This window comes from Kluyveromyces marxianus, chromosome 1 (assembly GCF_001417885.1).
Source record: "Kluyveromyces marxianus DMKU3-1042 DNA, complete genome, chromosome 1".
NCBI classification, from domain to species: domain Eukaryota; kingdom Fungi; phylum Ascomycota; class Saccharomycetes; order Saccharomycetales; family Saccharomycetaceae; genus Kluyveromyces; species Kluyveromyces marxianus.
Genome location: NC_036025.1, coordinates 345735 through 368882, shown reverse-complemented (window position 1 = coordinate 368882; position 23148 = coordinate 345735). Strand labels below are relative to the sequence as shown.

Genomic DNA, 23148 nt, shown 5'->3' with positions numbered 1-23148 from the left:
ATGCTGGCAAATACTGTTCCTTATGCCTTATCGACCCTAGGCACGGCTGGAAAAACGTAAACAATAATTTTTCAGTTAGCATAACGTATTTTGAGCCAAGCCCTTACACTAATTTGAGTGTTATAATAGGAGAAGAAAGCGTATAACTATAGGTCAAGGGTTGTGTCCAACAGTCAGGTTGATATAAATTGATACGAGAAGAAAATCATGATAAATGCCTTGTTTGTTTTCAGCGCTAATGGCGAACTATTGGTGTGCAAGCTCATCAAAGATCATATCAAGCGGTCCATATCGGATGTGTTTAAGACGCAGGTGATCAACGATCCACATGTTAGATCACCTATACTAACGCTTGGATCTACGACGTTCCATCATATTATCCGGGAGGGTGCAAATAGTCTTCCCATGTGGCTTGTGGCGGTCTCTAGAGGCAACGTCGACAGTTCCATGATATGGGAATATCTCAACAAGTTGTATCAGTTAATGGAAGTGTACGGGATCAATGACGAAGACGTATTACGAGAGGAGTTCATGGTTTTGTATGAGATTTTGGACATAACGCTTGAAAATGGCATTCCCCAGACGACTGATCTTGCGCAAATCGTGCCTCGAGTGTCGAAGAAACCTGTTAATGATGCGAACGCTTCATTCAAGCCATCTGATATAGATGACTTTTTGTCAAATTCCAACATTCTAAGGTCTTCCAGATTGATAAAACGTGCGTCGAGCTCGATGGCACTATCAACCCTACCGGAATGTCCATGGAGACCGGATGGTCTACGATACAAAAAGAACGAGGTGTATCTAGACATCAATGAGAACATTTCGTTATTGGTTGGGAAAGACGGGTCGATCATAAAGTCATACGTCGAGGGATCTGTCGACTGTGTGTCGCATCTATCTGGGATGCCCGTTTGCGAACTTGGGCTCAATGATTCCTACCAGTCTAATTCAAGCAACAATTTTACAGACAGTGACACCGAACAGTCGCTAATGGAAATGATGGTCGAATATGACGTAAAGAACAAAAAAGCCATACCCAATGCTGCTGCAAAATCTGTGCCATTGCAAGACTGCCAATTCCATCAATGCGTACAGCTGGCTAGATACGAAACTGACCATGTCATAAGATTCGTACCTCCGGACGGATCGTTCCAACTAATGAAATACCGCGTTGCAGACAATATCAATATCCCCTTTAGCGTCCTTCCTTCAGTGGAAATCGTGAACCAATCTACAGTATACTACAAAATTACTCTAAGGTCATTGTTCCCCTCCAATGTCATCGCAAAAGATGTCACTATGAAGATACCGGTACCTCAGACGACTCTAAAATGTGATTTCTACGTATCCGGAGGCAGATGCCAATACGATTCGACCGAAAAATGTATCGTGTGGAAATACAGCAAGTACAATGGCTCTACAGAAAGTACAATAACAGCGAAGGCCATCATACCTTCCACTTCCCACGATCTTGCAGACTTGCTTAGATGGTCAAGACCTCCTATTTCGTTGAAATTCGAAATCGTCATGTTTAGCAATTCGGGCCTAGTCGTGAAGCACTTGAAGTGTCAAGAACCGCAACTCAACTACCAGCCAGTGAAATGGATCAAGTATATATCCCATTCCGGAGCTTATGAAATAAGATACTAGTTTTACAATGAGACATAAAGAATGGAACGTTAATTTATTATCCCACTACCACAAGACTTTACGCAAATTTAAAATTGAGCAAAAAAAAAAAAAATGCACCGTATAGTAACATTGCGGTTTCAAAGCCAGCTAATTAGCTGCTCTCATCTGACTATATATATAGATATATTACTCTTACGACCTATACACATGTATACTAATGGCCTTTGTGCGAGCATCCACCTTACTGGCGTATAACACTTTATGACGTTACCCGGACACAAAATCTCTCCTCCAGCGATATTCGTCCCGCCCTGCCCAAAGGGAACATGCCGCAAGTTATATGGATCTTTAAAGGATATATATATATATATATATATTATAAGAGAGATCATTGGCGAACGTATATTTTGGTGTTAAGCCTTTGTTCTTTAGTAGATCCAACATAGTAGCTCATATCAGACAATGTTTCTACCCCAAAAATCACTACTACGGGTGCCAGGTGATGGTTTATTTAAAGGAATTGCAGCGTTAAAGCGTCCTATGATTGTAAAGGCATCGCCACAACTATGTTTGCCGATAGCACTTTGCAATCAGAAGCATACACGCAATGCTTTTCACACATCTGCATATCCTCTGGTACTCCAGAAGACGTCGTTTCATAAGCCTGTGGGGTCTTTGTTGACTAATCGTTTGTCTCTACGGTTGTGTTTGAGACAAGGCAGCCGCAAATTCCATAGTGCCCCTAGACGACAGTTTCTCGGGGGACGAGACCCTTTTAACAGTGGTGACCGCCATTATAAATTTTCATTTTCATTTGATACGTGGGGCCTTGTTGTTGCTGGGATAGTGCTCATCGTCACAACGTCGATTTTCTTGATGGTTTTACCATACTTATTTGTTGTACTCTTCCCGTTTATCATAGCAGCAATAGCATTCTATGGAATAAAAAGTTATGTGCTCAAGTTGGAATTCAGCAAAATTAGAGATGCCTTGTCTAGGTCTTCTATGAAACTCTCTGCCGCTACCAGAAAACAGCTACTATACAAAGAGATATCGCCTCATATGGAATCGTTGAAGGAGATGTTAGATAAAAAAGCTTCCAAGGTTCCTCCGGGCTTCTTTGATTCATTTAAAGATCAAATGGACAATTATGACCTTCACAAAGCGGATCGGTTCTTGGAATTCTTGAGCTCTAGGATCGATGAAAGCTTGTGCAAAAACGAAAACAATATCAGATCTATCATTCTGGGAAAGGACTCCGTTTATCGGCCGGATATGGTAAAATTATTTGAAGAAAGTCACAAAATCATGACACTATATGGGACCGGTAACGATTCGTACGAACTGCACATATTTAAATTGATGCTTGAAGACGACTCTGTTGAGGCAAAACCGATCGGCCTCGTTTTAGTCGTAGCAGCGGTTAAACAAGAGAATTTCGAAATGCTTGGTCCAATGTTCAAATTTCTTAATGTTAAAGATACCCAGGAAGCGTCCCCGATGGTTATAGCAGTGAAGAACATAGACTTTATACCAAAGATTGGCTTTATAACTGATATTGGAGAAACAGGTAGGGGAGGGACGGATCATAATTAATTAACACAGAAATCTGAAATCCCACATATATTCTTAAGTGTATAGCCTATTTATCCAAAAATCAGGACTAAACTATAACCACACAAACCTTTGTCCGGAAACTCCTACTACCACCTGGTGTACCTACAAGGGTTTATCGCCCCCTCACCCCTCTCCTTCCGTGTACCTAACCTATCTGAAGTCCCACTGCCTCGCAAGCCTCTTAAAAATGACATTCACGTGACTTACGTACGTAGTGACATCAACAATTACTTTAGAAATAGGAGATTTGTTAAAGGTACGCTGGGTTAAAGGCTTGATATATAATTAAAGAATAGAAAGTATGGTAGAGTAAAAGGGGTTTTAAGGTACATTTGGTATTTAAAGTAGAGTATAAGGAACGTAAAAGGAAAGTTGCAACGAATATGGATCCTCATACTCCAATTGTGCTTGACCAGGGTACTGGTTTCTTGAAAATTGGGCGTGCCGGTGAGAACTTCCCGGATTTCACGTTCCCATCTATTGTGGGTAGACCAATTTTGAGAGCTGAAGAAAGGGGTCATGTGTCTACTCCTTTGAAGGACATCATGATTGGTGATGAAGCTAGTGCGGTGCGTTCGTACTTGCAAATTTCGTATCCTATGGAGAACGGTATTATTAGAAACTGGGCCGATATGGAGCTTCTCTGGGATTATGCATTTTTTGATCAGATGAAGTTGCCAACGACATCTGGTGGGAAAGTTTTGCTTACGGAACCTCCAATGAATCCAATTAAGAACAGAGAGCAAATGTGCGAGGTCATGTTTGAGAAATATGACTTTGGTGGTACATATGTGGCTATTCAAGCTGTTCTTGCGTTGTACGCCCAAGGTTTATCTTCTGGTGTTGTTGTTGACTCTGGTGATGGTGTCACGCATATTGTACCTGTTTATGAGTCAGTTGTTTTGAATCATTTGACTAGAAGATTGGATGTCGCCGGTAGGGACGTTACCAGACACTTAATTGATCTTTTATCACGTCGTGGTTACGCATTCAACAGAACAGCCGATTTCGAGACTGTTCGTCAAATGAAGGAAAAGCTATGTTACGTATCATATGATTTAGATTTGGATACTAAGCTTGCAAGGGAGACCACCACTTTAGTAGAATCTTACGAATTGCCTGATGGAAGAGTTATCAAGGTAGGTCCTGAAAGATTCGAAGCTCCAGAGTGTTTATTCCAACCAAGTTTGGTGGATGTTGAACAACCGGGTGTTGGTGAACTACTTTTCAATACTATACAATCTGCAGATGTGGATATCAGAACATCTCTTTATAAAGCCATTGTGCTCTCTGGTGGTTCTTCTATGTACCCAGGTCTACCTTCAAGGCTTGAAAAAGAACTAAAACAACTATGGTTTACGCGGGTCCTACGCAATGATCCTACTCGTTTAGATAAATTCAAAGTCAGAATTGAGGATCCTCCAAGAAGAAAGCATATGGTCTTCATTGGTGGTGCTGTTTTAGCAAACATTATGGCCGACAAAGATCATATGTGGTTATCAAAACAAGAATGGCATGAAATCGGTCCTGCTGCAATGTCAAAGTTCGGACCAAGATAAATAAACAATCAAAATATACTTCTATATAATAACATGATATTGTTATTTAGCAAGGTTGAACAAGAGAACAAAAAATAAAAAGTAGTTTCTATTAACATGCCCGCGGGCCATTTAAGAGGAAAATCAAAATCAATTAGAGTCCGATATATATAAACATATATATACAGCATTACATTTTCTATAACTTAAATTCAGCTAATTTGTTCCAAACATCTTCTGATAATTCTTCTACCCGATCATTATTAACATGTTTTTGGTCGCACCCATAGTTGACAGCGTTTTTTATTAAGTCGTGAATGAAGAACTTCGTAACAGTGACAGGGTTTATTAATGCACCTGATAACAGTTGGTCAACTGTTACACGAGATATTGGGTTTCGTTCAAGGCATGATTTTATCGTCTCAATTACAGTTCTTGGTATCACTGCTCCATATGAGTCCTTCTCTGGATATGGTATCTTGACATCTGGACTCATGATAGCATAAAGCCTATTATTACCTTGGAACGATCCATATGGTGGTTTTCCGTAAACCATTTGATAGAGAATGCATCCACAGGACCAAATATCTGACGGTTTCCCTACCTTCCATTTAGCTTGCTCACTATCATTCTTTGTGAAATTCATAGCTACTAATGTTTCTGGTGCCATGTAATTTGGTGTCCCAATCTGATTATCACGATAGATGTTTACAGTGTGATCTGGAACGGCATTAGCTATACCGAAATCAATTATTTTTAGCATTCCCTTGACAAAGACGAAGTTCGCTGGTTTCAAATCAGAATGAACAATATCTGCATCATGTACAACTTTTACACATTTCATCATCTCTTGGAAGTGATATCTAACAAATTCCATATCAAAAGGTTCTTTAGACCTTTGTGTTAGTACTTGGGATAAGTCATGTTCCCCACATTCCATCAACAAAAATAAAACACCTTGACCCATTTGATAATCAATTAACCGTACGACACGTTGCTCATTTTCTAACATCTTCAAGAGTTCAATTTCTCCCTTAAAACCCTCTATACTTGTTTCGTCAAACTCATCAAATGAAACCCGTTTCAATGCATATACTTTATGATCAGAAGATTTAACCTTGTAAACCTTACCTGATCCACCCTTACCTAGTAATTCGACTTTTTCATACGAAGTGCCATTCACCGTTATGGTTGGGACTACGTACATTGGCTTTTTTCTTGAACTATAATCATCACGGTTGCTATCATTATTCCGATTTAAGTGATCTCTTCTAGCATTATCACTGAAGACACTGACATTATTACTTTCGGGTTTTAATGGCACGACTTCTACGGTTGATTTTGGAGGTTCTCTTAGATCTACTTTCTTCTTATTTGAAGCTGATTCTTGAGGTGAGGGTGCCTTTCTATGAGAGAAAAATGGTTCATGGTGCTCTTGTGAAGAAAATTGAGTATTATATTTTGTCCGCTTCGATTCCTGACTACTAGAAGGGCCGTTGACATCAAGCGGTTTCAGCGCCTCTCGCTTATTCGGAAGGTTGTTGATATCATGTTCTTGGAACACTTCTTTATTAGTATTTAGCAAAGGAGACGAAAGTGGATCATACGATACACTCCTATCAACTGTCAGATTTGGTTTTCTTCTAGGCTGTCTTGCAGTCTGAGACCTCATGTTTTGGGTGGTAAACTCTCTCTTTAACGCCTGCGTTCCAGAAGATGCCTTCCTCAACACCGTTTTTCTATTCTCTTCTTTTTGCCTTTCGAAGTAAACCTTTGATATGAAAGGTAGCTCTCCGCTAGGTAGGTTATGCTGTTTCAAGTACTGATATGGATTTAGATCCCCGAAATCAATGTTATTATAATTCATAATGGGCTGTTGAGGAAGCGAAGGATCTTTGTTTTCATCATATGTTGGGGTTGAATTTCGTTTATGTGCTTCCAAGAATATATTATGCTCACGATGTTTGTACCCTGTAGCAGATGAACTAGACAAATGAGAGTTTTCATTATCTAATTGTGATAAGTTAGACTCCTCGTTTACTGTACTGCTATTAATTTCACTGTTTTCAATTCGCGAACCGCCAGGGGAGTCAGTGTTAAAGCATGTAGAAAGATTACGCTTTGCAGGTCCTAAAGATGACAGTCTAGATGTTATAAACCGCCTATTACGCTTATTTGATGACTTCGAAGCGCTTGTATTATGTAATTCTTCTTTCATATTATGCTGCAGTATTTTGAACTTATTCGATGTTTGGCTGTGCTCTTCTTTGTATCTGGATGAAGCCTTATTATTTTGGTTGTTTTCCCTAGTATTATTCGAACTAGACAAATTATTATCGATATTCTTAACATTTGTATTCATAGTGGTCATGCTGGGTTGGTATTGTTTATGGTGTACCATCGTGAATACTGTGGATTGGGAATGCTCCTCTGTATGATTATTATAGCCATGTGTGCTATTACGCTGATGTAATGGACCATGAAGCGACAAATAATTTGAATTTGTAGCTTCTTCTAATCCAGTTTTTGCATCCTCATATCGGCTCTCATCATATTGTAAGTCTGAAGTTTGAAAAGACGATTTGTTAGGCTGTACTATAGCCTCTGAATCAAACATCAGTGCTGTAAACAAGCAATAGAAGCCAAAACCTGCTACAGTAAAATGGGTATCGTTGATGTTTACCTCTACAGATATCTATACTCTCTCCAATCGAGTAAAATTACGTGTTATTCGATTTTTAACAACACCGAGGAACCCTTTCTGGTGATGATCTCTGGTTTACTATCGTTTTGTTTATGTTTTTGTTGATGTGCTTTAAAATATTACTTAGGTGAGGAGTACAAAAAACAAAAGGTCATGTGGTGTACAGGTTTTAGTCACATGTTGATACCTGCAAGTATTCATAGCGAGATATTATGCATTATCGAAACTATTTATGGTGAAGCTGCGATGGTATACTTGACTAGCTTTGTTGGTGTAGAGACGTATAATGATGCGGATAAGGAATCGTGATGATACGTATAGTTTAGAGCGTGGATATCAGGGTTCTCAATAACTAGTCGACATTTGTTGCAACTATTGACAAACGTCTGATCATGGTTCGCAAACCTTCGTTGCGTTTCGCAAAAAGAGGTTCTTCCTTCATCATCACTGTCTAGACAGACGTCTTGTATTTTTATAACGTTTAATAACTTCTCAAAGCGGAATGCGTATACGCCTCTCCATTCTGTTAAACGGTATATAGATATTAAGCCAGAAGACGTTGCTGTCACCATGCAATGTAACTCGTTAATATGACACATGAGAATCTTTTTACTCCGAAGATCAACACAGTTTAGGTTGGAACAGAGAATTGAAGGTGTGAACGCATTCAAAATCAAGGGATTCGTACCATACATTCTTATGGAAAGTTCATCGTTAGCCTCGATTACAAAGTTGTCATCTGATATAATGGAATCATATTTTGGACCATTGTTTCGAAATCTGGTGTTGTCTTTTATCTGCAGATACTTTTTGATTACGGCATTAACATATGAATCAAGTTCATGATCTTTTTCTTCACCATTAGAAGATAAATCCTTTATGTACATTTTAAGTGCTTCCTTAAGAGAAGAATTGCAACATTGCAGATGTTGAATGCTTGCAATATCAGCAGATCCATAAAATACACTTTTATGAAGATGGACAGCCCTTAATTGGTCCAACCGATTATACGGAAAAGGTTCCGAATCTATTTGAAACTCTGAATGTCCTTTCAGCTTATGTCTTATTTCGTCAATTCGTTTATATTGGGCTTTGAGTTGCAAACTCAACGTAGCCAGGTATTCTGAATTAGAAGGTTTAACTGAACTATCGGTGCATATACCGGTAGATGATTCCGGTTTGAAAACCTTGGAGTTTCCATTGCCATGGGCACGTCTTGATACATAACAGTCTTCATAGTCAAGTTGAGAAGTCTTTAATAGTTTCTTATTGGCATAAATGTCTTCATAGTGAAACATATTCCTTCTATACGTAGTATATCTTAGGTGGATTGGGTTATCAATTAATAAGTCATCATTTTCATAAATTAAAGAGTAGTTTGGTACTGGAACTTCAATTTGCGCAATACATGCACCAAACCCGAGATTGTTCGATTCCGATGGGTATAAAGGTAGTGATTCCAAAATCAAACTATTCTGATAGATTTTATGGATAAAATGTTCGTTTCTTGGGGCGTTGAATGACAATGTTAGAAATTCAAAATCTGGTACCGACAGAAAATCATCCTTGGAAACTACCATGTGCAGATTATTTTGTTCTTTAGTTCGTTTCTCTGAAAGACTATCTATTGCTTCACACAAGATTTTGCCTTGTTGTAGATTTTCTAATGAGAAATGTAAAACATGCCTAACTCCGCTATCCTTTTTGATAACAAGGAAGAATCCAGCTTCAGCTGGTCGTAAAAAATCAACATAATTTAGCTTATCTTCAAACTTATATGTTTTTATAATTGGATTCTCAAAAAAAGTATCGAAATAGATTATGGTTAAAGTCTCTTCATTGGATAAAACAGTGAGGTTAGATGATAATCCAATTCCATCACAAGTAGAAATTCTGGCATAGCCCTCATCCAGTTTTAGGTGTAGGATACTATTCTCCAATATTGGCGGATACTCAAATGCAAGGTAAGATTCTTCGTAAAAGACAATGTCCCCTACGGAATTTCCAAAGGCAATGACCTTCAGCCCCATAAATGATGTAAGTCTTTGAACAAAGGATAAAGAGAAAGACGACTGGGTCGGAGGAAACATCTTCCTTATGTGAGTGCACACAGTTGGCTCTTTACACAAGGTTCCCTCAACTGAATTCAAACGACACAAGTCTATAACTTTGATGTAGCCAGAGGAGTTTATCATTAATCCGTATCTATTCTCTAATATCATAATCATATCAAATGGATCATCGTTACGCTCGTTTATTTTATAAATTGATTTTTCCAGATAATTTAACCTGAGACTTGGTGGCAATAATGAATCTCCAGGATCATCTATACACCCTGTTCCCCATATGGGCTCTGCATCTGAACCCTGTTCTATAATGCTGTCTATAAATTCTTTATTCGTACCCTTTGATAAGTCAAGCTCAAATTGTTTGATTTGATGAAGATTCTCTATTTGTTCAGGAGTATAATCTTTTCCAAACTGAGCTTTACACCAGATTAGCTCCGTTTTGTCAACTTGAGGATCACAAGACTCGCGGTTCAATACACTGTATGATTCCCTCAAATAATAACCATTCAATAATGTAAATAACTTCAATCGTCTAATATCATCATCCTCTAATTGCATAGATCAATAATATACATATAATATGAAGTTCAAATCCCTGGTACGATGAAAGGTTTTAATACAACGGCTGCTATATAATTAGTGTATCATGGTAATAGTTCTTTCATTTATATATATTTATATATATACATATATATATATATATATTTTTTAAACTGTTAATAACACCTCGGTTTATATGATGACGTGCTGGAAACCATTTTTTGAGAATACAAACAACATCCGAATTGAAAATATATGTGAACCATTAAACGAATGATAGTAGAAGGCTATAACCTCTGAAAATCATAGTACACAACTTCTATATATCTATATCCATTTGTAAAAAAAAACACTTTCATTCTTTTCTCAACTTCAGCTTTAAATTATTAGTATCGTGCAAGATAGTTTGAATGTACTGATCTTTTTCTGTAGACTCTTTACGCAATATGCGCAATTGTGAGGTAAGGAAAGAATTTGAATTTTGTTCAATGGTAAATTTCTTAACTGCTTGAACAAGGGTGTTGTTGATAAGGTTTTGAAACAAGTCTGTTGTACCTGTTTCAAAAGCATGCAACTGAGCCAACAATTCCTTATCAGACCTGAATTCCAAACTCTTCTGTGATAGTGGACTAAAAGATGAAACATGAAACAATTGTTGTTCGATTAACATAAAATCTGAAGGTTCAATTACTGCTTTAAAAGACATAATGAATTGCGTTAGAAATTGAATACAATGGTTCTGAAACAATAGCATACCATCAATATATTTTCCAGTCGAATCTTTCTGTTTCCTCAAGTCAAGCACCTTTTTACGTTCCCTTTGGTAATCCTTTACAATTCTGTTATTTCCCTTAGTAATTTTTTCGATAGTTTCTTTTAAAGCAGCATTTTCTGCTTCAAGAACAGATATGTTCTGCAATGATTGAGGATCCGATATCTTATTCACTGTTTCCAAATATCTCTTCTCCATATCTTGTAGTACTTCCTGCGAAAGAGCCAAGCTTTCGGCTAATTCAACATTACGGTTCTTCTCGGACTCATATTCTTTAGCTATCCTTTCTTGCATTTCCTTCAACGTTTCATTTTTACTAGTCTCATTATTAACTTGTTGATATAGTTGGGCAATCTGTCCTTTATATTCAACGAAGAATTGCTTGCAAATATTATTAAATTCAATAACTTCTTTCAATTTACTTTTTAAACCGTCATTCTCTGTAACTAAACCATCGAGTTGTTCATTACAAGCATCATATTTGCTTTTTATTTCTTCTAATTTACTAGTTAGTTCATCTAGTTCAGACAAATCAACAGTTTTCTCTTCTTCCTTTGCCGTGCTGATACCTGACTGTAAATTGAAAAGCTTTTCCTTATTTTCTTTAGCAAGAGTCAAAATATAATCACAAACAGCGATAATAGACTGATCTGCTTCAAGGTAGTCATCACTATCCTTCAAACAAGAGGCAATTCTTTGAAATTTGCCAAATGTTACAGAGTTTGAATCCACAGTCATGAGATCAATATTCTTAGTATTCTTAGCATTTGGAGATTCATAGATATAGTCATATATAGAAGTTTCATTGACCGGAGGCTTGAAGTGAACTTGCATGACTGGTTCATTTGGAGGTGTTACTGGGCTATCATTTTCAGACACGACATTTAATCTCTCCTTGATAATTCTTGAAGCTTCACGCAATGAATCCAGTTGAGAATCATCAGAATAGTCAGAGTCCTCGTCTAAATTCTTTGTAGGACTAGCACTGTTATCAACAACGTTTTCAAATGAGTCGTGTAACATAGTCTCAAGTTTATGATTTGCTGAGAGAATCATATTTTCTTCCGCTGATATTGACTCGTCAAAAAGGTTAATATTTGAGTTTGGAACAGTACTTGGTCTTGACCTATGAACGGATTTCCTCCACCAACTTTGCTCTTTTTGTATATTCTCAGAACCTGAATTTTGAGATTCTCCATGTATTGAACTGTTGGAAGTTGATGTCGTTTTCTCCTTTTTGAAAATATTCCAACCTCTGTGCTCATTTATCGACGATGAGCTTTTAGACCTGCTAAACCCCAACATGTTGGTAAATCCATGTAGACCATGAGATACTGTCCTTTCCATAGTTTGTGGGATTGTGTCATGGTCGTCATCGGAAGAGGAACTGGTGGAATTATCATCATTAATTGTGTATTCTGAGAGCTCTGGTGGTCTATTCAAACGAATAGTTTCAGAACCTTTCATCCTTACGTCTCCACAAGAGCCAATGCCGATTTATTGGTTACGCTTAAAATGATTAACTTGATGTGATATTAGGAGTTTATGGTCTACGGGAGGTGTCAGTTTTATATCATATTTTGTGATAAATATTTTTTTTTTTGTAAACTGACGTTGTCGTTTGACACAATAAGATAAAATAGAAAACACAAATACTAGAAGGCAGATATACTGAGCGTGTAGTGTATAGTGCTAATTATTCAAAGATTAATAAAAAAAAAAAAAAAAAAAATCCGAGATAACAATGCTAGTGTGAGTTTAAGACAATGTCTGTATGTGATGAAAAAGATATTAATCATCTTTTAAATAATGTACTGAAGTTGATGCTGCTTTTTAGATTAATTTTAAAGTATGGCAATGGTGCAGTTGTTGGAAGAAACTATACAGTGATGAACTCTTGAGAGTTTTTGCTATTCCCGTTGTAAACAAAGAACTGGATAAAGATAATAAAGTCCATTATCAATGTACCCGAGCTTCCAATCAACCAAGAAGAGTTAACCAATAGATAACGTGGAGAAAATGAAATACTCAAAACAGAAATGATAAAAGTTGTGTTACCCAAGCATGCAAATAGGAAAAACAAGAAAGATATACCCTCGCAAGACTTTCTTTTAAAATTCAACAGAATTTGTGGAACTCTGGATCCTAAGTATAGCACAGCTGACAGGTAGCCAAATGATTGAGCAAGCCAGTTCATTTGAAGGTCCAATTCGGGTTCATGTTGCTTTGGAGGATTTCTGATATATGAAATATACCATGAAAGGAAACCAGCCAAAATAACTGATGATACTATCATAATTTTCAACAAATAGCGCTTGAAGGTACTATCTGAGTTTTTGTTACCGGCAGTTGAAGTAATGACAGAAACACTAGATGATGTGTCGACATAGTCATGGCGTTCACGATGTCTTTCATCTCCTAGTAAAGGGTCGTGCTCATGGAAAACATCCTGTAGAACATTTTCGTTGATAGGGTTTGCTGGTGATAAATGGACTGGATCTACTGGGCCATCTTGACCGTAGAACAAACATTGTACTAATAGAATAATATCAGCTATCGTATAATAAGCAGCTAGTATAATCATAGTAGGTAGCAAATGCTGAAGCATGGCTCCTAATAAATTGAATATATCCCCAGCCAACCATAGAACAACAAACATCAACGATAGTCCTTCTGCGGACTTTCTGTAAAAGTTCTCGTATATCTGAGGGACAAAGACTATAATCCAACATGCGATAGAAACTGAACCGGCTATTCCAGACACTGTCTGGGAGTTCAAAACAATTGGTACTGGTTGCATCGGAATTCTTACAGTGTATACTTTGCAATATTAAACCAAACTTATTGCGCACTAGGCGTAAATTTCCTTTCTTATTTTAACGACTACCTCAGGAACCTTAGACGACAAAACCTACTTTAGTAGTAAAGTTTTATTGGGACACCACAAGTTTCGGAAAGTTTGATCAATGGATACTTTAATGTGAATACTTAATATATATATATATATGGCTGTGAATTCAAGTGAATTTTTAAAGCCTTTTCAGATGCATTTCCATTTCTTTGACTCTTTTTTCACTTTTCTTCAGCGATGAGCTACTGGCTTGCTAGAGGAAAAAAACGACTGAAAAATACTGAAAATTCCGATGGAAAACTCAGCGCGGACCTAATCAAAACTATTATGTTAGTCATATGTACTATACACACAATATTTTTTATTATCTACATGCTATGCAATGCTCTTTTAATTCAAATGCAGCGTATGAGAGCCCTATTCTTCGGAAGAACCACTTTTATCACCTAACTTTCTTGGCGGAAGCACACTTTCGAATGCTTCTTTCCAGTCTTTATTATCAAAGTACCTTAACATCAATTGCACCATATGACTGGTAGTAAGAACTTTTCTACCTGCTAGTGAAATGAATTCATCGATAGGTAATCTTCTGGTTGGAATATTGAGTTCTTTGGCTTTATTGAGGCACAAATTTTTGTGTCTGTTTTTGTCCACTATACCACCAACAATGTAAGTAGTGCCAGGCTCCAATGTTTCCAACTTTTCGTCTGTATCCGCAGTTAAGTACACAACATTCTCTGTAGGCAATGTAGGATCGGAATCGAATGTGAAATTCTTCCAGTTACTATAGTTGCAATTACTCAACTCGTTGTCGAAACGTTGCTTCAATCTTTTATCGAAAGAAGTGACCTTTATCTTTGCATAATGATTCTCTCTCTTGTTACTAGAGTATGCCCTAGTGATTTGGGTAGACAAACTGACAACTTCACGATCATTCATCAAGTCATCAAAGGCGCAGTCGAGAATAATGGAAATTCCAGAATCCTTTTGATTTAGATTCACCTTTGGTGGGCGTTTTAGATCCTCTGGAATCTCTTCTCCTTTGTCAAGATATTCTTGCAACTTTTCACGACGAGCTTGTCTCGCCTTAGCTTTCTTCTCTTTACGTATCAACGCATACTCGGCTTTGGTCTCTTCAAAGCGCTTCTTTCTGCATATTTTCTTCCATTGAGATTTAGATATTCCCTCTGGTGGTGGAGGAAACTGTGGTGCTCTAATAATTGGATTAGAATCCTCTTCCTTCACAGGAACTTCGGTAGTCGCATCTTCTTTACATTTAGCGTCAGATTCTGACATCCTAGAAACAAGATCAGTGCCTTTATCCTCTGAGTTACTGATCACTATTTTTCCGATGTCCTCTTCTCGATATACCATGTCAAATTTACTTGTTGTGCTCCATTTCTTCTTTTTACCTATAACAAAAATAGGTCACGTGCAAAATTATATCTTCAATAAGGTAGTCTCAGGTTCGGATCTATGGCTGAACTCCCCCCCCCCCCATTGATAATGGCATATCCAATTACAAACTGATTAGATACCCGTTGAACTGTTTAACGATCAGTGTCTTTCGCATTAAATCACAGGAAGATTTTTGCACGTGACCAAATATATGGAGTACGCGTAGTATGCTTGAAATATTTGTTGTATGTAACAATGAGACCTTGCTTACACCATAGAACTTTTCACTTCACTAAGATGGAAACGAATAAACATTACAGTTGTTGGAATTGAACGTTGGAAGTTGTGCTCATAGTCCACAGAAATTAGCCTTGAAATGTCGTATGCAACTAAACTTGAACTTCCATGGGTAGAGAAATATAGACCTCATTTATTGAAGGATATTGTAGGTAATGAAGACACTGTACAGAGACTACAAACAATTGCTGCAGACGGAAATATGCCACATATGATCATCAGTGGTCTTCCTGGTATTGGTAAGACAACTTCCATACACTGTCTTGCTCATGAACTTTTAGGAGATTCGTACTCACAGGCAGTTTTGGAGTTGAATGCCTCTGATGATAGAGGTATTGAGGTAGTCAGAAATCAAATCAAACAATTTGCCCAAAAGAAGTGCACATTGCCACCTGGCAAGCATAAAATCATCATTTTAGATGAAGCAGACTCAATGACAAGTGGAGCCCAACAAGCCTTAAGGCGTACCATGGAATTGTATTCTAATACTACAAGATTTGCATTCGCTTGTAATCAGTCAAACAAGATCATCGAACCATTACAATCACGGTGTGCCATTCTACGCTATTCAAAACTAACTGATGAACAGGTTTTGAAAAGACTACTTGAAATTATCAAGATGGAAAACGTTCAGTATACTAATGATGGTTTGGAAGCCATCATTTTCACCGCAGAAGGCGATATGAGACAGGCGATTAATAACCTTCAAAGTACAGTAGCGGGTTTTGGTCTGGTAAATGGTGATAACGTGTTCCAAATTGTTGATTCACCTCACCCTCTAATAGTAAAGAGAATGCTGCTTTCCAACTCTTTAGACGAGTCATTACAGTATCTGAAGGATCTATGGACGAAAGGTTATTCTGCAGTAGATATTGTTACAACTTGTTTCAGAGTTATGAAAAATCTAGAAGAAGTAAAAGAATCAGTGAGATTAGAGATGATTAAAGAAATTGGTTTCACTCATATGCGAATTCTTGAAGGTGTTAGCACACGTTTGCAATTATCTGGTATGTTAGCGAAAATCCAAAAGTTAAAAAGCCAGTAATTATATATTGTATATAATTCAATATAAGAAACTATGTTGAAACCGTAGTTCTGTGATATTATAGAAACAAATCCAAAGCATCATTAATTTTTTACGTATTATTATCAATTTGATCCTGCTTCCCTCTCATGCCAGTAATTATGGTTTGTTTCTCTATTTTTATGCATGTCTGTGTTTACATATAATTAATGAAAAATATCTTAAACGGCTTAAACATCCAAATAACATAGCAAACACATAATTAGGAGTAATTCTTTCAGATCGCTCAAGAATCGGTAGGTGCGTGTGATAACTCAATGGACTCTCTGTGTGACATTTTAGGTTTTAAGGAGGCTTCTCCACCTAATGGTGAAGAGTCTCTAAATAATAAAACTGAGGATGATGTTTACGAATCATACGTCAAATCATCATCAAATAAAGAGTACTATTTGCATCCTGGGCTCTTAAAAGAATTAGATGATCTGGTTTCGAAAGAGGAGAAGTTAAGAACATCTACAGAAGTTCTTATACCTAACCTCAAAACATACTTTGTCGATTTTCACAACAATCTAAATGCCTTAACTAAAGACCTTGATTTTGTTAAAGGAAAGTCGTCCGAACTATCATCATTATTAAAAAGTAACTCATCCAGGTTAAAAGATATCAGTCCTATTGTTAACGACTTAATAATATCTCCAGAAGTTATTGATCAAGTTTTAAGGGGCAAAATAGATCATAAGTGGTTGGATTGCATTGACTATTTGAATGATAAACAAGAGATATATCATAAGTATTTGGAAGAAACAGATAAAGAAAAGCCACAAGACTTTGATCATTTGAACGAGGTTCTCCAAATCCTTAAAGCAGTTTGTGTAGAGAGATCAAAGAAATTCATAGTGATAAGAATAAAAAGACTAAGGGATGGACATCCTGTTCCGGCTCAGAGAATTCAAGAAGAATTGCTTCAGGTGAAGGAAATATACCAAATGATACACAAAACTAAACCTGAACTTGCACTTGGGTTAAGAGAAGCATACTTGAATACAATGAAGTGGTATTATAAGACATATTTCTCGAGGTATATCAGATCGCTAACAATTTTACAATATGTCCAAATAGACTCAAATTTCGGTTTGGGCCATGGACTTTCAAACACATCTGTCTCAGGTTCATATGCCAATTATCTCTTTTCTGGCGGAAGATCTCTTTTTGCTTCCCAAGTAACTTCTCGTAACGATATCACCGATGATACTATTAATGATTATTTCCAAATCTCTAAAAGACTAGATCTTATTACTCAAGAAGATAAGACTGTCATGGTCTCCCAAATAGCAGAAAATAACCCTGTTGCTAATTATCTTGAGGTTGGATTTAAGAATTTGAATTTGGCTATTTTAGACAACTGTACTGCTGAATTCCTATTTTTGAATGAATTTTTCAGATTGCCTACCGATGAAGGAGATGGAATTAGGAAGCTTTTGTTGGAGGTATTTCAACCAACCTTTGACAACGCATTGGAATTTACTCACCATTTAATAGACAACACATATGACATCTTTGGTGTGCTGATCAGTATCCGAGTAGCGCATCGGTTACAATTCGAGGCTCAGTCGCGGCAAACACCCTGTATTGACGACTATTTAGATGGCCAATTGATTCTTTTATGGCCAAAATTCCAAAAGCTTGTGGACTTCCAGTGTGAACAATTGAGATCTGTGGCTATAACAACAAATACTGCCCATATTCGAGGATCAGAAAACCATTCAGACCCATTGGTGACACCTCATGAACTAACAGTTCAATTTTCTAAATTCCTATTAAGCTTACTTAAGCTCTCATTGACACATAAAGAGTTACTGGACGAAAGATCAGAACCCCTTTTCCATTCAATAAATAGAATTCGCGATGATTTCGAAACGATAATGACCAAATGCAGCAAGAAAAGTAAGAACGCTGAGAAGTTTTTGACTACAAACTACATGTATCTTTACAATTCCCTTCAACAATCTTTCTTGAAGTCTGATTCTGAGAGGGAACCATTGATTCTTTCAGAGACCAAAGTACATCTCTCTCAACTAATCGAAGCATATAGTAAATAATTGATCTGTATAGATAAGTTATTGTTGATTAATGCATTAAATATTTTTTCTCTTTTTAGTATATTTCAATATTTGAAACATTATTTTAAGGTAAACTTGAAAGCTAAATTATTGTTTACAATATAAAAGTAAGTATAAACTATATTCAAAAGGAAGTCGAGTTTCAAAGTTGATAAATTATGGATAGCATATGCCAAATTACATTCAATTTTAAAAAATCAATGTGGAGGAATGAAACATCCTACTGAATCTCAAAAGGCTATCATAGACTTTCCTTATATTCCTGGAAGTACGGTAAAGGTGGTAGCAGGTCCTGGTTCTGGGAAAACGTACACGCTCTTATGCAAAATACGAGAGCTAATTGTAACGGAAAAATTGAAACCTAGTGAAATAATAGTCCTTTCTTTAACTAATAAAGCAGTCGATAATATAATAGAGAACCTTTTGAAGGTTTTTCATAAATACAATGATGGAAAGTACACAGAGGATGAAGTTGATGAGATTATTTCACAGATCGGAATATATACAATACATGGATTGTCCAATAGAATTGTGACAGAGAATATCGGAATTGTAAATATCATTGAAGAAAATGGATGGCGTGGACTAGTAAAACTCGTCCCGAAAGAATTTTGGACCAAGAACAATATTAAGTCTGCAAGTGATCGTTTAATCATCAAAAAGCTTGAGAATATACTCACCAAGTATCACATAAATAAGAAGGATGAAGATGGTACCATTGAGAAACTTGCTGCCTTGATGAAGCAATCGAATGTTTTAACTAATGACGATCTAATAAAAATCGCTTCCGAACTTTTAGAGAATCCTGTAAACTCTGACAGTCATTCTTTCACCAATTTTGTATTAAATGACGCTAAAATCATCATTATAGATGAGTTCCAAGATTTACATCCTGGTATCTTCACGCTACTTGAAAAGGTGATTGGTAAGAAACAACTTCTACTTTTTGGAGATACCAATCAAAGTATATATGAATTTTTGGGTAGTAACAAAGAAGTCATGTCCCGTTTAGAAAATATGAGGCCGCCTCATATGAGGTATACAAAATTCATATATGATAATTTTCGTTGTACCCCTGAAATTACTACAGCTGCTAATGAAGTTGTAAAACAATCACTTCCATTAGATGCTATTGATTCTGCTGTTACTAAAGATCCATCAGGACTTAAACCTACACAGCTGGAACTGGAAGGGTTGTTAGACGAAATGGACTTTTTAGTAAGCGAAATTTGTCAACTAGTATGCTCCTCTGCTAAACTATCCGACATTGGCATTTTGACTAGAACAAATGCACATTCCCAAGCTGTAGTGGAACATCTTTCATCATTTGGTATACCTGTTCAGAAGCTAAACTCGCAGCCGGACTGGATGTCCGATCAAAGAATTAGGTTTCTGATAGATATCCTTCAACTTGTAACATCTATCACAGAAGAACTAGATCAACCAAACGCCCTCCCAACGTCGAGTACAACAAAAAGCGATTTCAGTGTTATTGTAACTTTGGCGGCAATAAAAGGATTTGGTAGTAAAATGCTTCGAGATATCCATAGAGCTGCAATAGCATCAAATTTATCAATATGGCAGTATCTTAACACTGTTCCATCAAGCGATTGGAAACTTCCGCCAAGTGCTACAAAAAAGGTACAAGAATATATCGAAGTAATATCACCCCTAATTGATAACCCATCAATATTGAGTGAAAAAGAGCCACATGTCATAGTCAAAAGATGTTCTGAAGTGATTTCTCATTTAGATATTTCTGTCTTCTCAGATAAAACAATACCTGGATATAAGGCATTCGAAGACAATCTAAAAGAATTTTATTCAGTTATGAAAATATCAATCCTATCAAAACCTATAGACCAGTCGTTAACATCTTGGTTTTTGCAATCTTTCCATGATCAAAGCATAATATACCATACTCACCAAAAAAGTCAAGAACAACAGTTCAACTCTCTAGGAAGTGTTAATGTTTCTACAATCCACTCCTCGAAAGGCCTTGAATTTCCCATTGTGTTTGTCATGGGTCGCCATGACTATGGAAAGTATGACATAGAAAAAAAATTACTTTATGTTGCTATGACTAGAGCACGAAATCATCTTTACCTTGTTAATGTTAATAATAATGCTATCAAATCTTCTGAAAATTATAATCGCTCTTTAATGAATAATCAAAACTTCTGGGATTACTATAACAGAGATATGAAAAGGACAGTTGTTCTATCCCCCGTTGAAAATATGATGAAATATAATCATTTACAGTCCAAGTACGGACTAATGGCAAGGAATATGCATACAATGGTTAAAGCTATAAAAAGAATATGTAAATAATCCCAAAACAAATTATATAAAGCCCTCCGGGACACCCTTAGCTGGTCTTTGTAAGACATCTAGAAAGATACCACCCCTTCCAAATCCGAACCATTTGAATCTTGGATTTAAAGCTTCTCCTTCCTCATCATAATACTCTTGTAATTGTTGAATAGTTTTGATAGCTTCGACGTCAGAATATGGAACACCATTCTTTGGATCGAAATATTTGCACTCTTTGTTAGTGATTAGACAGTTTTTTCTAATTCCGTTTGGTAAGAACACACCAGTAGGTGCTTCTGTTTTAATTTCAATCTTATCTTTCTTTGTTGTATCCATTTTCACCGTTCTTAGCGTTTTCTTATCAAACTCACCAAAACGTGGGAATTTGTCCAATATGGAAGTATCAGGAGTTAAGATGCATTGTAAAGGCTCTTGTTCTTCAGCAATTGTGATCTTGGTGATTGTTTTAACTTCATCTGGTCTTGCTTTTGAAGGCAACAACCAGTCATCCCCTAGAATGACTTTCTTGAAATCCTTGGGGTAGGGTGTGAATGGACCATCCGGAAAGGTATAGAGTATTAGAAAGTTTTTACCTACCCTCTGAACAGGCCCTTCATACTTAATTTCAGGTTCGTTATTTTCTTCTTCTAAAATATTTTGTTCAACACTTGAGCTGGTTTCAGATTTGTCAAAAACCTCCGTAGATGTTTGCACAAGTATAGGAGGATCTTCGGAATTTATCACAGAAATTTGATCTTCCTCAGCAAAAGATATATGTTTAATACTTTCCGAAGTATTACTTGAGTTCATGTCATTCATTCTGGCTTCTTTTAGGGGATCTGGTTTAGTAGAAAAGGATATTTCTGTTTCATTTTCTTTTTTAGGAAGTTCCGTATACGAGTCTTCCGGTAATGACTTACTCTGATCTTCAAGTAACTCTTCAGCAGCTACTTCAGTTTTATCATTTTTCATTTCATTGGAATCCGAAGAATTTGGTATTATATTACTATTGTCCACGGTAGACGACTCTTCAGTGTGAACATATGCTGGGTTAATTGACTTCTTTTCTTCAACTTCCACGACTTCCGCTTTAGTTGTTGGATTAAAGGACGGAATATCTTCGGGTTTATCATTGTTATCACTTTCGCCGGCCGAAGTATTTTTAATAGAATCATTTGTGACAGTCTGTGTATCAGTCACGTTTACCTGTTCATCATTATTTTCTAGAGACTCTTGAACTGTATTTTCCGAAGTTTGGTCTTCTTCTTGTTTAATTGGTGTCCCTTCTTTTGATGTACTCGACTCTCTCGATTTATCCGCTTCGATTTGGGCCTTTTTCCTCCTGACATATTTCTTTTTGGTTTTATCTCTCTTTGCAGTGTATTGCTCCCAGTAGACTCTATCTTCGATCTCAACCAAAGGTGAGACCTCCCATTGTGTTGAAATCCATCGTATAATTTTTTCTCCATCTTTGAATTTCATTTTTTCCCTCAATTGCATAGCCATTCTAGTTTGTTTTTTAGATATCTCTTGTTCTTTATACTTGTTTAAAGATGAGATATTGAACTTTTCTGTTTCTTCAGCAATTTTGAGTCTTTCTTCTTGTGTCAAAGGTCTGATGTTCTGTTTTTCTCTCTGCTTTCTAAGCTTTTCCTGGATTAATTTACGGCGTTTTTCAGCTTTGGTGAGGCTCTCATAAACCTTTAACTTATTCGCCACAACAGCACTTCTCTTCGAAGTACGACGAGACACAGCTAACAAACTCTCTGCATTAATCTCATCGCTCGGAGATTTATACGTTTTCTGGGTTCCGGTTGTTTTTGCTCTCTTAATAACGGGTACATGGTTTTTCTTCTTTTGACTCAGCTTGCGCTTTTGGCGTTCTTGTCTTTGAAGTTCGTGTTCTCCCGCTTCTGCATCACTGGCTCCCGATGATTCGTCTCCAGAATCACTAAACATATCTTCATCTTCCTCCCGCTTTTTAGAACCCAGAGTAAATTCTTCATCTTCTTCATCTTCCTGAAATAATAGGTTGATTTCGTCATCATCTAATGCCCCGGTACGCTTCTGTGCTTCTTCTAACTCCATTTGCAATAGTTTCTGCATCTTATTACCTGCATTAGCCCTTCGCGACCGAGTCGCTATAAGAAGCTCTTCATGTTCACTATCACTACTCATGTTCCTTGGTGATGTGAAGATAAGCTATAACTGAGGTCTGGCGCTTCAATAGCTTTTGTTGTTGTCTCTTTCTTGCTTCCAACATGTTGGTT

The 23148-nt window shown here is 36.8% G+C and overlaps 12 protein-coding genes across 12 annotated transcripts; 6 read left to right on the top strand and 6 right to left on the bottom strand.

Annotated features, from left to right (window-relative positions):
- Nucleotides 1-207: 207 nt before the first annotated feature.
- APM4 (Apm4p) lies at nucleotides 208-1653 on the top strand (the record flags this gene model as incomplete). Its single annotated transcript, XM_022818596.1, has 1 exon — nucleotides 208-1653. The coding sequence occupies one exon, from the start codon at nucleotides 208-210 to the stop codon at nucleotides 1651-1653; it is 1446 nt and encodes a 481-aa protein (XP_022673711.1).
- Nucleotides 1654-2097: 444 nt separating this feature from the next.
- Nucleotides 2098-3231, top strand: MRX9 (Mrx9p; the record flags this gene model as incomplete). Its single annotated transcript, XM_022818585.1, has 1 exon — nucleotides 2098-3231. One exon carries the CDS (start codon nucleotides 2098-2100, stop codon nucleotides 3229-3231), a length of 1134 nt encoding a protein of 377 aa, XP_022673710.1.
- Nucleotides 3232-3635: 404 nt separating this feature from the next.
- On the top strand, nucleotides 3636-4811 carry ARP2 (actin-related protein 2; the record flags this gene model as incomplete). Its single annotated transcript, XM_022818573.1, has 1 exon — nucleotides 3636-4811. The coding sequence occupies one exon, from the start codon at nucleotides 3636-3638 to the stop codon at nucleotides 4809-4811; it is 1176 nt and encodes a 391-aa protein (XP_022673709.1).
- Nucleotides 4812-4989: 178 nt separating this feature from the next.
- Nucleotides 4990-7407, bottom strand: MPS1 (serine/threonine/tyrosine protein kinase MPS1; the record flags this gene model as incomplete). Its single annotated transcript, XM_022818562.1, has 1 exon — nucleotides 4990-7407. One exon carries the CDS (start codon nucleotides 7405-7407, stop codon nucleotides 4990-4992), a length of 2418 nt encoding a protein of 805 aa, XP_022673708.1.
- Nucleotides 7408-7724: 317 nt separating this feature from the next.
- Nucleotides 7725-10121, bottom strand: CRT10 (transcriptional regulator CRT10 family protein; the record flags this gene model as incomplete). The annotated part of the gene is made up of 1 exon (XM_022818551.1): nucleotides 7725-10121. One exon carries the CDS (start codon nucleotides 10119-10121, stop codon nucleotides 7725-7727), a length of 2397 nt encoding a protein of 798 aa, XP_022673707.1.
- Nucleotides 10122-10458: 337 nt separating this feature from the next.
- Nucleotides 10459-12342, bottom strand: SPO21 (Spo21p; the record flags this gene model as incomplete). The annotated part of the gene is made up of 1 exon (XM_022818540.1): nucleotides 10459-12342. The coding sequence occupies one exon, from the start codon at nucleotides 12340-12342 to the stop codon at nucleotides 10459-10461; it is 1884 nt and encodes a 627-aa protein (XP_022673706.1).
- Nucleotides 12343-12754: 412 nt separating this feature from the next.
- Nucleotides 12755-13675, bottom strand: YPQ1 (cationic amino acid transporter; the record flags this gene model as incomplete). The annotated part of the gene is made up of 1 exon (XM_022818529.1): nucleotides 12755-13675. The coding sequence occupies one exon, from the start codon at nucleotides 13673-13675 to the stop codon at nucleotides 12755-12757; it is 921 nt and encodes a 306-aa protein (XP_022673705.1).
- A 468-nt stretch (nucleotides 13676-14143) lies between these two features.
- On the bottom strand, nucleotides 14144-15022 carry TRM10 (tRNA (guanine(9)-N(1))-methyltransferase; the record flags this gene model as incomplete). The annotated part of the gene is made up of 1 exon (XM_022818518.1): nucleotides 14144-15022. The coding sequence occupies one exon, from the start codon at nucleotides 15020-15022 to the stop codon at nucleotides 14144-14146; it is 879 nt and encodes a 292-aa protein (XP_022673704.1).
- Nucleotides 15023-15500: 478 nt separating this feature from the next.
- RFC4 (replication factor C subunit 4) lies at nucleotides 15501-16466 on the top strand (the record flags this gene model as incomplete). The annotated part of the gene is made up of 1 exon (XM_022818507.1): nucleotides 15501-16466. The coding sequence occupies one exon, from the start codon at nucleotides 15501-15503 to the stop codon at nucleotides 16464-16466; it is 966 nt and encodes a 321-aa protein (XP_022673703.1).
- A 296-nt stretch (nucleotides 16467-16762) lies between these two features.
- On the top strand, nucleotides 16763-18544 carry VPS52 (Vps52p; the record flags this gene model as incomplete). Its single annotated transcript, XM_022818496.1, has 1 exon — nucleotides 16763-18544. One exon carries the CDS (start codon nucleotides 16763-16765, stop codon nucleotides 18542-18544), a length of 1782 nt encoding a protein of 593 aa, XP_022673702.1.
- Nucleotides 18545-18775: 231 nt separating this feature from the next.
- On the top strand, nucleotides 18776-20896 carry HMI1 (ATP-dependent 3'-5' DNA helicase; the record flags this gene model as incomplete). The annotated part of the gene is made up of 1 exon (XM_022818485.1): nucleotides 18776-20896. One exon carries the CDS (start codon nucleotides 18776-18778, stop codon nucleotides 20894-20896), a length of 2121 nt encoding a protein of 706 aa, XP_022673701.1.
- Nucleotides 20897-20908: 12 nt separating this feature from the next.
- Nucleotides 20909-23056, bottom strand: VPS72 (Vps72p; the record flags this gene model as incomplete). The annotated part of the gene is made up of 1 exon (XM_022818474.1): nucleotides 20909-23056. The coding sequence occupies one exon, from the start codon at nucleotides 23054-23056 to the stop codon at nucleotides 20909-20911; it is 2148 nt and encodes a 715-aa protein (XP_022673700.1).
- Between the last annotated feature and the right edge of the window lie 92 nt (nucleotides 23057-23148).